Consider the following 13,064-nt stretch of genomic DNA (forward strand, 5'->3'; position numbering starts at 1 on the left):
AACTAGTCATGGCCTATGCCACAACGTCCAAACCCATGATTCTTGAACTAAAGTCTCAGTCATATAACCTTTGATGTGGATATTGATTATAGGGAAAAGGTGCAAATATACCCTTTAACTTTACAATCATTCCGATATCGTGCAATCGGGGCCAATTCCGATAAAAACTAGAATGCAAATTGGGGATACAACACCTAAAGAACCACTGGAACAAGTAAAATAAAAAAACAAACAATATAGTGACAAAACAAGTGAATTCTATTGTAGCAATTGGGAGTCCAGATATGCAGAGTACAATGGTTGAAGTTGAGTCCTTAGAGAAGCGAAGTCCACTTAAATCTAAAGCTATGATGGCAAAGGAAAATGTTTGGAAGGATATTACAAGTCCCCAAATGAGTGGAACAAAACAATCATGGGCGGATGAAGTAGAGTCTAACCAAATAAACTAGGAACAAGAGAGTGAATCGATGTCATCGATTTGGGACAACTTCGACATAGCAAAAATATCGAACGCTGGGTTTAAGCTGGATTACATAAGCCCAGTAACTGAAGGGGATCAACTAATTGTGGAGATTGAGGAAGAATATACTAGTACTGAAATTGAGTATTGGAAGAATGTAGCAGTGTGCTATGTTCTTGGAGCACATCCTCTATTCTCGGTACTCAATGGCTACATTCAAAGACAATGGGGGAAGCTAGGAATAAGTAAAATAGCCATGTTAAAAAATGGAATTGTACTAGTTAGGTTCGACAAGTTAAGGGAAAACGAGGTGTCAGTAAGGTGGCATTTATCATTTTGACAACAAACATTGATCGTCAAAGCTTGGAACCCCGACATGGAGTTCGTGAGAGAATTATACTCGCACTATACGGATCAAACTCGCCGTGTGATTGGATTTAAGTACTGGAGTGCAAAAGGGCTTAGTAAGATTGGAAGACTTGTGGGTAAACCACTAATGGTTGATAAAAATACTGAGAATAAGTTAGGTTTTAACTTTGCTAAGCTGCTAGTAGAAGTCAAAATTGGCAGCAAATTACCAGATGTGATATATTTTAAGAATGAAAGGGGAAATATAATAGAGCAACATGTTACATATGATTGGAAACCTTATGTATGTACTATCTGTCAAAAGTATAGGCACTCAGTTGAAGAATGTAGGAGAAACAAAGCTAAAATACCACAAGAGAAGCCAACTCCTGTAATACCAGAGGAAAAATCGAATGAGGAAGTAGTGACAGAGCAAATTTAGACAGCGGATAAAAGGAAAAAAGCAAACACGGGAATGGGGATAAAAGGAAAGAAAGACCACGGGAGAGATAAGGGGGAAAATGTTAATCAGGCTCAGCAAAACAAAGATGGTAGATGGAAAAGAGCTTATGGGTGGAGGAGATATCAACAACCAAGACCAGGACAACTATCTACTAGTGGAGTCCAGGTTACCAATACTTTTAAACCTATTAAACCAGGTGGAATGGAGAAAAAGGTGCCATCAAGTTGAAACCTGATCGAGGACTGTTAAACACCACTCAGGTCATGGTTAAGATGATTAGTTGGAATATTAGAGGACTAAATGACCTCAATAAATAGAAGGAGGTCAAACTACTCTTTAATGAGTAGGAAGTAGGTTTGGTTGGATTTCTATAAACTAGAATAATAAAAAGGATAGCAGATAGCATGTTTAATGGATGGCAATATGTGTGTAATCATTCTTCCCATCATAATGGAAGAATATGGGTGGTATGGAGGCCAAGTTGGTTTAATGTTTCAGTCATGGAGGAAACAACACAAACAGTAATAAGTAGGGTGAAGTTTATTCCATTACAACTGGAATATATTGTCATATTTGTGTATGCATTTAATTTGAAGGAGGACATGAAAGAATTGTGGAGACACTTATGTCAAATTAGTGGAACTTACAAAGAAGCCTGGATTGTACTAGGGGATTTTAATATTATACCGAAGGATGAAGATAGAATAGGAGGGAATGCAGTCACACTAACTGAGGCGGTTGATTTCCAAGATTGTGTAGACAAGAGTGGTTTGGAGGAAATGCAAACTTCAGGTTGCCAATATACTTAGAGTGATAAGCAGGACTCAAGAATTTTCTCTAAGATTGATAGAGTGTTTATAAATGTTGACTGGATAGATCACATGCCCACCATGAATGCACACGTGCTCCCAGAGGGTATTAGTGATCATTTCCCCATCGTGGTGCCAATAATGCAGTCTACTAGTAAGCAGAAGAAAGCTTTTAAATATGGAAGTTTGGAGCACACACCCTGAGTTCCTACAGATAATGCAAGCAACATGGAAGCAGAGAATAGATGGATGTAAAATGTTCCAAGTGGTCAGGAAGTTGAAAATGTTGAAACAAAAGCTGAGGATATTGCATTCAAAGAACTTCTGCAATCTAGTGGAAAAGGCTAACCAAGATAGAGAGGATTTGAGAGAAATCCAAAAGCAACTACAGCAAGTACCATTGAATGATGCTCTGCAAAAGAAGGAGAAGGAATTATGTAGCAAGTTTAGAAGATCATTATATCTAGAAGAATCTGTTTTAATCCAAAGAAGCAAAGGAGCATGGTTAAGAGAGGGGGATGATAACACTAAGTACTTCTTCTCAGTAATAAAGAAAGTGAGGATGGTGCAATCTATTACTCAAATATAAGATGATTAAGGACAATGGAAACATGAACATGGACAAGTGGCTGATGTATTTATGCAGTTCTACCAACAACTTTTGGGTGCAGATGGAGGGGCTAGGAAACCAGCAGATGAGAGAATATTTTGTCAAGGTCCTAAGCTAACTACAGAGCAGCAATGTGATCTATTAAAGGCTTTTACCAAAGATGATGTTAAGAAGGCTGTTTTCAGCATCAAAACACATAAAAGCCCAGGGCCAGATGGGTATGGTGGAGGATTCTTTAGGGATGCTTGGAATGTGATAGGTGAAGATGTCAGCTCAGCTATTTTGGAATTTTTCAGCACAGGTAAACTGCTCAAACAACTTAATGCCACAATGATATCTATTATCCCAAAAGTTGATAAGCCAGTAAATGTCAGTCAATATAGACCAATAGCATGTTGTAATGTGCTGTATAAATGCATCTCTAAACTGCTTTGCACCAGACTTACCAAAGTGTTACCATCCATAGTTAGCAATACCAAGGCTGCATTTGTACAGGGCAGATCACTAGTTCAAAATGTACTTGTGTGCCATGATCTTTTAAGACACTATAATAGAAAAACCTCTTTTAGATGTCTTATGAAAATTGACCTCAAGAAGGCTTATGACATGGTGAAATAGGAGTTTGTTAAGGAAATATTAGTAGGGTTTGATTCCCACCAAAGTTCACTTATCAAATAATGGAGTGTGTAACTACAACCTAGTTTTCTGTGAAAGTTAATGGAATTTCCAAGGCAAGAGAGGACTTAGGCAAGGTGATCCAATATCACCTTTACTATTTGTCCTAGTGATGGAGTATTTCTCAAGGATCATGGCAAGAATGAGTCAATTACCTGATTTCAGGTTCCATCCAATATGCAAAGATCAAAGACTTACCCACCTTACTTTTGTAGATGATTTAATGATAATTTGGTAAGGGACTGAGTCAGCAGTGACAAGAGTTGTTGAGGCAATCCAATGCTTTTCAAATACTACAAGACTGGTTGCCAACAATGAGAAATCAAGTATGTTTATAGCAGGGGTGGATGAAAGAACCAAGACTATGATGCTGGAGATCATTGGGTTCATGTCACGACCGGACTAGGGGCCATGACGGGTACCCGGGGCTAACCACCGAGCACCACTCATTCTATTACTCATATACACATCAAGCATTCGTTCATTGATCTTATACTCAAATCGTAGGAAAACCATTTTTCACTCGAAACATATTTACTTTATATACATAAGCCCTTCGGCTATCAAAATCAAAGTAATGCATATACATACGAGGAGAAACTATGAGACCATACTACCCACACATACGCATCTACGAGCTTCTACTAGAGTACTAGACATATAGATGAGACAGGACCCCGTCATGCCCAAAACATAGATATACATCAAAAGAATAAGTCAATGGCACCTCCGGAATAATGGGGTGCTCTCAAAGTCTGCTAGTAGCTCCTATGGGTCTGGATCACCTCCCTTGTCACCGGGTACGAACACAGTGTCTAAAAAAGAAAACGGACGTCAAGATATATTGTACCGAGTATGTAACGCATCGTAATAATAATACATCAATGAAATGAGAAGTCAAATAAGGAGTGACTTCATGAATCGATCGTCAATTTATGTTAAGCAATGCATGCCGGCTTACTTCATAATCATCATATCATGTATGCATATATGTATAAGTTCGCCCGACCATATAGGTACGGTGTGATAATCATTAGCTTGCGTTCAGCCTCCCGCGTTCGGGGGTACCATATCATGCCGCCCACAATGGTGTCGCCCACGCCATTAGACATGGTGTTACGCCGCCCGCCCTAGCGGTGTCCCGCCATATAGGTGCGGTGTAATATCATCATCATGCACTCATCATAATGTATGCATAGAAACTCAAAGACCACTATACTTTATCGGGGTGACATAAGGTTATAAACCCCCGATTCCATTATGGAAATGGAGCATTCATAAGCATTCTGCCTCACTTTGAAGGAATTAGCATATAAGGTGAGTATATACAATAAACAACATCAATGGATCACAGTTAATATCATTAGCCTTGTAGAAACATCACATCATGAACTCTAAAATCTTTAGACTTAAGCTCATCATCATCATTATCATGTTCGTAATGTATCTCTTATCTCATATGGCTGTTCATGAATGTAGACTCTTAGTTTCCAAAATGTAGGGGATTCATGGAGAAGGAGGAAAAATCATGCCATAAGATTCATGCCTTAGAAAGAAGGGACTAGCCTCATATACCTTTTTCATTTAACTATTCTATCGCTTGCTCGCTCTCCTTCAATTCCCACGTTTCTACCTTCAAGAGAATTCACATTAACATTAGCTAATCGATTACATGAACGTGCGTACTAATGCTAGAGAAAATTGGGCAGAATTTCCTTTGTTCATACAACTTTCCCCATATTACATATCAACTCCCAAACATCCATAACATCATTCACAATATTGCAAGCAACAATCATCATTTATCTACATTATCCACACTTCACAATTTCACTTCAATTCCTCCATAATCATGGTCATAGTTCACTATTATGTTCTCTCACATATAATGCTTATCCCATGTTCTTAATGTCATTCATAACATATTTACAATCACAACATATCAATATTCATGACTCATTCCAAACTACTACTCAAAATGTCACTATTCTTAGATTCATGACCCACTTTCTATTTCCTTCTACAATCCAAGTCTTTTAACCTTTCATTACCTTAAACAACATGGAATGATCATAAAACTCACCTTAGATAATGGAAGAATAAGCCTTGAGTGGAAATACTCTTCTTGCACCAAAACCCTAGTTCACTTCCATTGGAATTTCTTGGCTTAGATGAGCTTCAATAAGTTTCTTACACTTGATTTTTGTTGGTTTGATGAAGTTGATCTTGAATCTCTCTTGAATTCTTATGGAAGAAGTGTGTGGAACCCTTTAGAAGCCTTGAGAGAGATGAAGAAGTATGGGAAATGAAATTAGTGAAGTGGGATCACATTAATATTATTGAACTTAATTGGCCTGTCAGACTTCACGGACACTTATACGGTTCGTATAACATTGCACGGCCCGTATAAGTGGTTGTGGTTCACCACCAGGAAATCATCATCTCTGCTGGGTGTTACACGGACCCTTATATGGACCGTATAATGTTATACGGACCGTATAAGTCGGTCGTATAACCCCTTTCCCTTGAAATGATCTCCGTCGTTCGTTTGATCTCCAATCCTTATGGAACCTTCTTGACACTTGTTTAACACCTCGTTAATAATATAAGGGACATTATAACTCTTCTCCCAGACATCATTAAATTGTCGTTAACTTATCACTTGTAAATCCTTTCCGATTCGTAACGTATACCTTGCCTTTCTTAGCAAACTTTCTTCTCTTACTTCGAATGCCTTTGAAATAGAAATTAGGATCATCAAGTGTTATTTCTTACTTATTAAAACATCGTATACGTCGTGCCCTTCATTAGTCTAGTCACTGTACGTTAACGAAAATTTTCGGGGTATAACAGTTCACTACAGGCACATTGCCAATCAGATACCTTGGGTTACCATTATCACACAAGAAATGGAGCAAAATGGATTGTTATCAAGTCAGTTTGAAAATTACAGAGAAAATCAGAGCTACTTCTACAAGACACCTCTCATATGCAGGTAGACTTTAAATAATCAACTCAGTATTGTTCCCATTACATAGCTTCTGTGGAGCAGTCTTTATACTCCCTCAGAGTGTGCTAAAGCTAGTGGATAAGAAATGCAGAGATTTTTTATGAGGATCAACTGAAGAAACAAGGAAAATTGCACTAGTTTCCTGGCATGATATATGTTGTCCTAAAAAACAGGGTGGTTTGAATGTGAAGAGTTGTAGATTGTGGAATATAGCAGCTGTTGGGAATTGATTTGGCTATTCTTGCATGATAAGGAGCAACTATGGGTGAAATGGGTGCATGGTATTTATATGAAAGGGAGTGATGACTTTTGGAACCATATTCCACAGAAGGACTGTAGCTGGTATTGGAAAAATTTGCACAAGATCAAGTTGAGCATGCTGACCTGGTACCAGGATGACAGATGTAGTTTAACCTCAAATGTCAAGTATTCCTTGACTCAGAGCTATCTTGCATTCCCGGGGGACAGACCAAAACTAGGAGAAACTGAGCTGATATGGAGCAATGTATTGGTGCCAAAGCATAGAGAGTTGGTATGGCTAGCCATGAAGCAAAGACTACTTACAAGGGCAAGACTGATTAAGCTGGGGATTGAATGTGAGGATGATTTGTGTGTACTATGTGGAACATACAGGCTAGAGGATGCAACACATTTGTTTGTGGAGTATGTCTGGGCTAAATAGGTTTGGCAAGGCATCCAGACTTGGCTGGGGATAATAATGCAACTAGAGAAAGTTCACTTAATTCTGCAGAGGTCAAAAACAAACACTGGAGCAAGTTTAAGAGATAAGTAGAGGCAGCTAGCTATGGAGCTGTGCTATATCACACTTGGCAGGCTAGAAATGGCAAGATATTCAAGGGACAACATGTAAATATAGAGTTTATTATTCAACAGATAAAAGCTGTAGTGATAGAAAGGACAAGCAAGTATAGAAGTCAGAAATTAGCAAGGCAATGTACTAGTTTTTTAGACAGGATATGTAATTAGAAACTGAGGCTAAGTTCTGCTTAACACCTTCAGGTGGCTGAGGGAACTGGTGCTCCTTAGGTGTATGAAATCTGCTGGTATGGTAATCTTTACAGTTTATTGCCAAAAAAAAAAAAAAAGAATACTTAACGATTTAGAGCATATATACCTCCCGTTATAAAAGTGGTGTAAATATACCTCTGCTGTTATAAAATGGTTCAAATATATCCTTTTTGCTGACGAATTTTTTTTAAAAAATCATTTAGTTTATTTTTTAATTAAATAATACCACGTGGCTTTAAAAAAAAGTCTATCCATTTTTTTTAGTAGACATATTTTTCTAAAGCCACATGATAATTTTTTTTTCTGGTGGGTCGGGTCTGGTTCATTTTAAAAAATGGGTAGACTTTTTTTTTTTTTAAAGCAACAGAAACATTTTTTTTAAACAAACCAGACCTGACCACTAGAAAAAAAAAATTACCATGTGGCATTAGAAAAATATGTCTACCCAAAAAAAAAATGAGTGGACTTATTTTTTTAAAGCCACATGACATTTTTTTAATTAAAAAATAAGCTAAATGATATTTTTTTAAAAATCTTGCTTGCGAAAAGGCTATATTTGCACTATTTGTGTAAGGGCAGGGGTATATTTGCACCATTTTGTAACGACAAGGGTATATATATACCACTTTTTTAACGAGAGTATATCTGTTCTTAATCGCAATGTTGAGGGGTACATTTGCACCTTTGCCCTTGATTATATTGAGACTTATATGCATAAAGCAAAAAGTATGGTAGATAAATTAGCAGCATTGCAAAGTCCGGTTCATGTAGAGGACGTTGTCGAATTTATCAAGGTTGCATTCAGGCCTTCATATCATTCCTTTACGCCAGCTTTAAAGGCTCGTCACTAAGGTGCCACTGATGATGCTATCTACGATATGAAGAGCATCAATTAGTGCTAGATGAACCTGCTACTATGACTCCAATGAAACTTCTTGACCAAACAAATTCTGCCTAACAAGGTTGGAGCAGAGGTCGAAACAATATGGGGTCGCGGTTGAGGACCCACCCTTTTTCGGAACCTAGGTAATCACACTTACAGTTTATTAGCACTATCACTGTAGTCTGGCTCGTCACAAGCACCATAATCGGGTACCACGCAACAGGCTCCACTAGACACATGATCCTAGATAGGAAAGCATGGAGGTCGAGGATTAGGATAGGCCGTTAGTAGGTAGTCGGTGATTTCTTTCCTGTGGTAGAGCATGGTTCTATCCTGGAGCACCTATCTACTCCGTTAATAGTATTATCACTACTATGCTAGCGTTATCTTATTCTTCAATTTCATTACTACTCGATGAATGGATTTGCGTTTAGGATTCTTAGATACCATGACCCTAGGACCTCGCATCTCCTTGAATTCTCCTCATTTCTTTACTTGCATTTCTTGTAGTGTCATAGTCGTTTGGTTAGTTATAATCACTTCTTCGATAATCACATGAATAGATAAGTCGTAATAGTTTGATTCACTAAATAGTTAATCACAAGTTCTCGTGGGATTGATACTCTACTTATCACTTTATTACTTAATTGCCATGTATATTTGTGTGTGCGATGAACCTGACCATGATCATTTGCCAAGTGGAAGAATGTAAGCATTAGTGGTTTGTCATGCCCATGATCTCTAAATTAGTTATCCTATTTTCTACCATGATCTCCACGTAAATTATCCATTATCTTTTTATTTGTATGTCCATTATGTGGGAAATTACACCATGACTTGTAACTCTTGTTACCTTTGTAACTTGCAAGGTATAAAGGTACATTAACCAAAAATAATGTACATGATAGTGGATTACCGATTCTTAATGGAGGAAGACAGAGTCAAATGCATGGTTGATGGGATAAGAAACTTGATACTATATATAGGAGGACCCTTGGTCCCTCTCTCCACTCGTACACACATTCTAAAAGTTCTAGCTTGTATGTCTCCATCATCTTGCAAGTGTAAGAGTAAAAAGAGGGAAGATCAAGGTACTAGTGTTTGGTTACATATTCTCTGATTCAAGTTATGTTTTCTTGAATTGTGTAGTAACCATACTTGAGACTATATCTTATGAAATTTAAAGTACAAGAATACTCACTCTTTATAATTTTTTCTCTCCGAATTTGTATACACACGTGTATCTTTTGTCTGTTGTGAACTGTAGCATAGCTAAGATCCTTGATAATATTTTTTTCTAATATGGCATTCATATGGAGGAGCGTTAATGTGTTGATTACAACTTATATAGCTCCTTTTCTAATTATTATAAAGATTAAGAATGCTAAGTGCAATTGTTCAAAATAATATTATTTGCTTTTCGGCCCTTTTGGAAGGCATTGTTCAGAACTGTTTAAAATTGAACTATGGCAGCATGCATGTTACATGCTTGAAGAACGTAACTTGTAGTACTCTTCAAACTTAGTTTAATAGTTGAAGAATACGACTAGGAAATATTTAAGGCGGAATAGTCTGGGAGACCCCTGTACTTAACACTTTTTGACATCCCGGTGTTTGTACTTACATGTTTGCCAACTGAACCCCTCTACCCATCAAAACCGAGCATTTTAAACCCCTCTGACGTTGTGTGTAACTCACTCGCCTGGACACAAAGGACACATCAGATCCACCTTGATAAATTAATGCCATATCATCATTTATTTTTATAAAAATTAGCTTTGTGAAAAAAACAAATTTATTCCTTTTCTTAAAAAAAAAAAAAAAAAAAAAAAAAAAACCTAACCTTTCTCTTCTCTCTCCACCCTCCCATCTCCCATCTTCCTTTTCCACCCACCACCACCAAAATCATGTTACAATCAGCCTACTCCATTGCTTCAAAGCTCAACATTTTGTCAGAGCCATTGAATGCAATTTTAAGAGAATTTAGAGGTGGATGTGGGTTTAGGATCGGGTCGGGTCATGGATGGGGAGGTTATAATGGATGGAGGAGAAGAAGAAGAAGAATGAAGAATATAAATTGGGAATTTTGGGTTGTCCCTTTCGTAAATTTGGTGTAAGATTGTGATTGATTTTGTGGAAGAAATTAGAAATTGATGTGTTTTGGGAGGTTTTAGATTTAACTCTTTTCGGATTTTCAATTAATGTTATGGATTGGGTACTGAGTTTTGTTGTTGTGCTGTATTGATAGGTTTATTGTTGAAAGAAGCTTATACAGAGATGGGTTAGGATTTTGCCACCATCAAAATTGCAAGAAGAAGATGAAGAAGGGTGAGGGTTGGGATTTTTTTTATAAAGAGGGTGAACGAACAGTTCTTCTTCGTTTTTTTTTTTAATCAATTATGTTTTTGAGAAGCAAATAAACCAGTAGTATTAGTCAAGCAGCATATATTTGATTTTATGAAATCAACGCAAGGAAAAACAAACAGTGCTTTTTTTTTCTTTCGTTTTTGACAATTAGCAACGGTTGACTGATTTTTTCTTCAATCATCCTAAAAAGTTGATTGAGGGAGAAGAGAAAAATAAATGGGGGAGTTGGGAGAGGGTGGGGGAAGAAAAGAAAGAGACAGGTTTTTGAAGAAAAAAAAATTGACAGTTTTTTGAAAAAATAAAATAAAATTCTTTTAGTTTTTTTTTTAATTTAATTTAATTTAATTATTTCTTAGTCCAAATCTTCATCACGCTCGTTGTACGCATGAAATACAGCACTGGACAAGAAGATTAGATGCAGAAAAGAAAAAAAATGGGGAAGAAATTTGGAGATAAAATCTTGGGATGGAGCTCAAAATTGGTTCAACAATGGTGGTTTAATATTTGGAGAAGAAGGTGGCTTTTAAAAGGCAAAAATTTACTGTTAATGCCTTACTGAATCATTGAAATAAATTAATTATACCTTAAAAGTTGTGCAACCACTAATAATTCATTGAAGTTTCCAATCCAATAATTAACAGTAAGGGTAAAACAGGTATGAAATGGTAAATTATCTCTTGATTTTCCAAACTGGACAAATAAAAATGAACATCTATTTTTAGTATAAAGGACAAGAAAATATGGACGAAGAGAGTAATTAATAATAAGGATAAAATATGTATGAAATGATAAGTTATCTTTTGATTTTCAAACTTTATAAATAAAAGTGGACATTTATTTTTAATATACCGAACAAATAAGAATGGACAGAGGAAGTACATATACTCTTTTTTTTTTTTTTTTTTTAATGAAAACCACCAAGGGTGGCATTTTATTCAAAATAAAAGAGTCTGTACAACCAATCAAAGAGATTGGAAAATAAAGAAAAAAATCAAAACAAGCAGAAATAACAACCTAAACAAGCTAATCAACTAGAAGCTCCTGGATACTTGACTTTCCTCCAATATTCACACCTCAAAGCTCTCACCAGGTGTATGGATTCAGTATGTGAATTTTCTTCTAGGATCCAGGTTTGTAGTTCATCAGGCTTCTATGGTTGTCAAATTGCATTCTAAAGTGGAAATGCCATGCAAAAAGAATAAAAAAACACCTTCTATATTAGTTAACATCCTTCACATAGGGAATGAGCATGAAACACACTAATACCACCCTACATGAGATCTATCAACTAATGTACAAGATGTGATATTAAAGATCTCAAGCATTCTGGAAAATCTTTGCAAATCATGGAGGCTGCAAAGTTGCACCAGTTGTTGTATGATCTGCTGCAAATGCTAGTAATCTGCTGCAATTATAGTATCAGGTCCTCCTGTCCATTGTGTATCTGATTCTCAAGTTTGGAACTTGAGCTTTATCTATGTTGATCAACTTCCTTGCTGCACTAGGTAACTCCTGAAAGTTATGAAACTGAAATATACCTGCAAAATCAAAAGCTAGGTCAGTCAAAAAATCTGCACTGCATTCCCTTCTCTGAATATGTGCTGAATCTGTGTGATCTGATTCCTCCTTATTCTATTGATCTCCTTAACTATTAGAATAATGCTCCAAGGTGCTGCCCATTCACCAGATATAAACTTCTTCATGGATAAGGAATCTGTATCAACTATTAATGGCCACAGGTTGTGCCTTTCACAGTATGCAATTCCATCCCTCAGAGCCACAGCTTCTACAACCAAACTTGTTCCATCATCAGTAAGTGTCTTTCCCTCAGCATATATAAGATCCCCACAGTCATTCCTAACACAGAATGCAGCTGAGGTGGGACCAGGATTACCTTTTGCAGCACCATCAGTATTCAGTTTGAACCATCCTGTAGGTGGAAAGTCCCATCTTACAACAATACAAGTGATGCAAGGTTGGAAACTTTCCACATATTCAACTATATCAGGCCATTTGTGTAGTATGTCCTGCCAGGTAGGAAATTTAATTTTGTAGAACCTATGAATGTTTTCCTGAATTTCATGCAACACTCTATATAATGTCAATGTCCCCCCATGCATTGCAGTATTTCTCCACTTCTATATTTGCCATAAAATCATAGTAGGAACAACTTTATACACCACCTTCAATTTATAGTGACAATCAGCCTCCCACCAGATTTGGATAGCATGCTTGACATTATGACATATCATGAATATCCCTCTTTTTGCATCAGAAAAGAATTTCCACACTATGCTTGCTAATTCTCATTAAGAAACAAGTGGTCAATAGTTTCTTGTTGGTATGCAGTACAACAGTAGCACCTAGAAACCACAGGAATACCAATGCTTTACAAAACATCATGAACTGG

At 36.8% G+C, this 13,064-nt stretch overlaps 1 protein-coding gene across 1 annotated transcript; it reads left to right on the plus strand.

The window, feature by feature from the left end:
* The first annotated feature begins 467 nt into the window (after positions 1 to 467).
* On the plus strand, positions 468 to 1,250 carry LOC132045203 (uncharacterized). Its single transcript, XM_059435747.1, has 2 exons — positions 468 to 705; positions 823 to 1,250. The coding sequence occupies exons 1-2, from the start codon at positions 468 to 470 to the stop codon at positions 1,248 to 1,250; spliced, it is 666 nt and encodes a 221-aa protein (XP_059291730.1).
* The last annotated feature ends 11,814 nt before the right edge of the window (positions 1,251 to 13,064 follow it).

The sequence above is a fragment of the Lycium ferocissimum genome, unplaced genomic scaffold (genome assembly GCF_029784015.1).
Source record: "Lycium ferocissimum isolate CSIRO_LF1 unplaced genomic scaffold, AGI_CSIRO_Lferr_CH_V1 ctg6271, whole genome shotgun sequence".
Classification (NCBI taxonomy): Eukaryota; Viridiplantae; Streptophyta; class Magnoliopsida; order Solanales; family Solanaceae; genus Lycium; species Lycium ferocissimum.

Coding starts and splice junctions, on each gene's coding strand:
- LOC132045203 (XM_059435747.1), top strand. CDS start 468: ATGTCATCGATTTGGGACAACTTCGACATAGCAAAAATATCGAACGCT. Junction 706..822: donor ATGGGGGAAGCTAGGAATAA/GTAAAATAGCCA, acceptor TGATCGTCAAAG/CTTGGAACCCCGACATGGAG.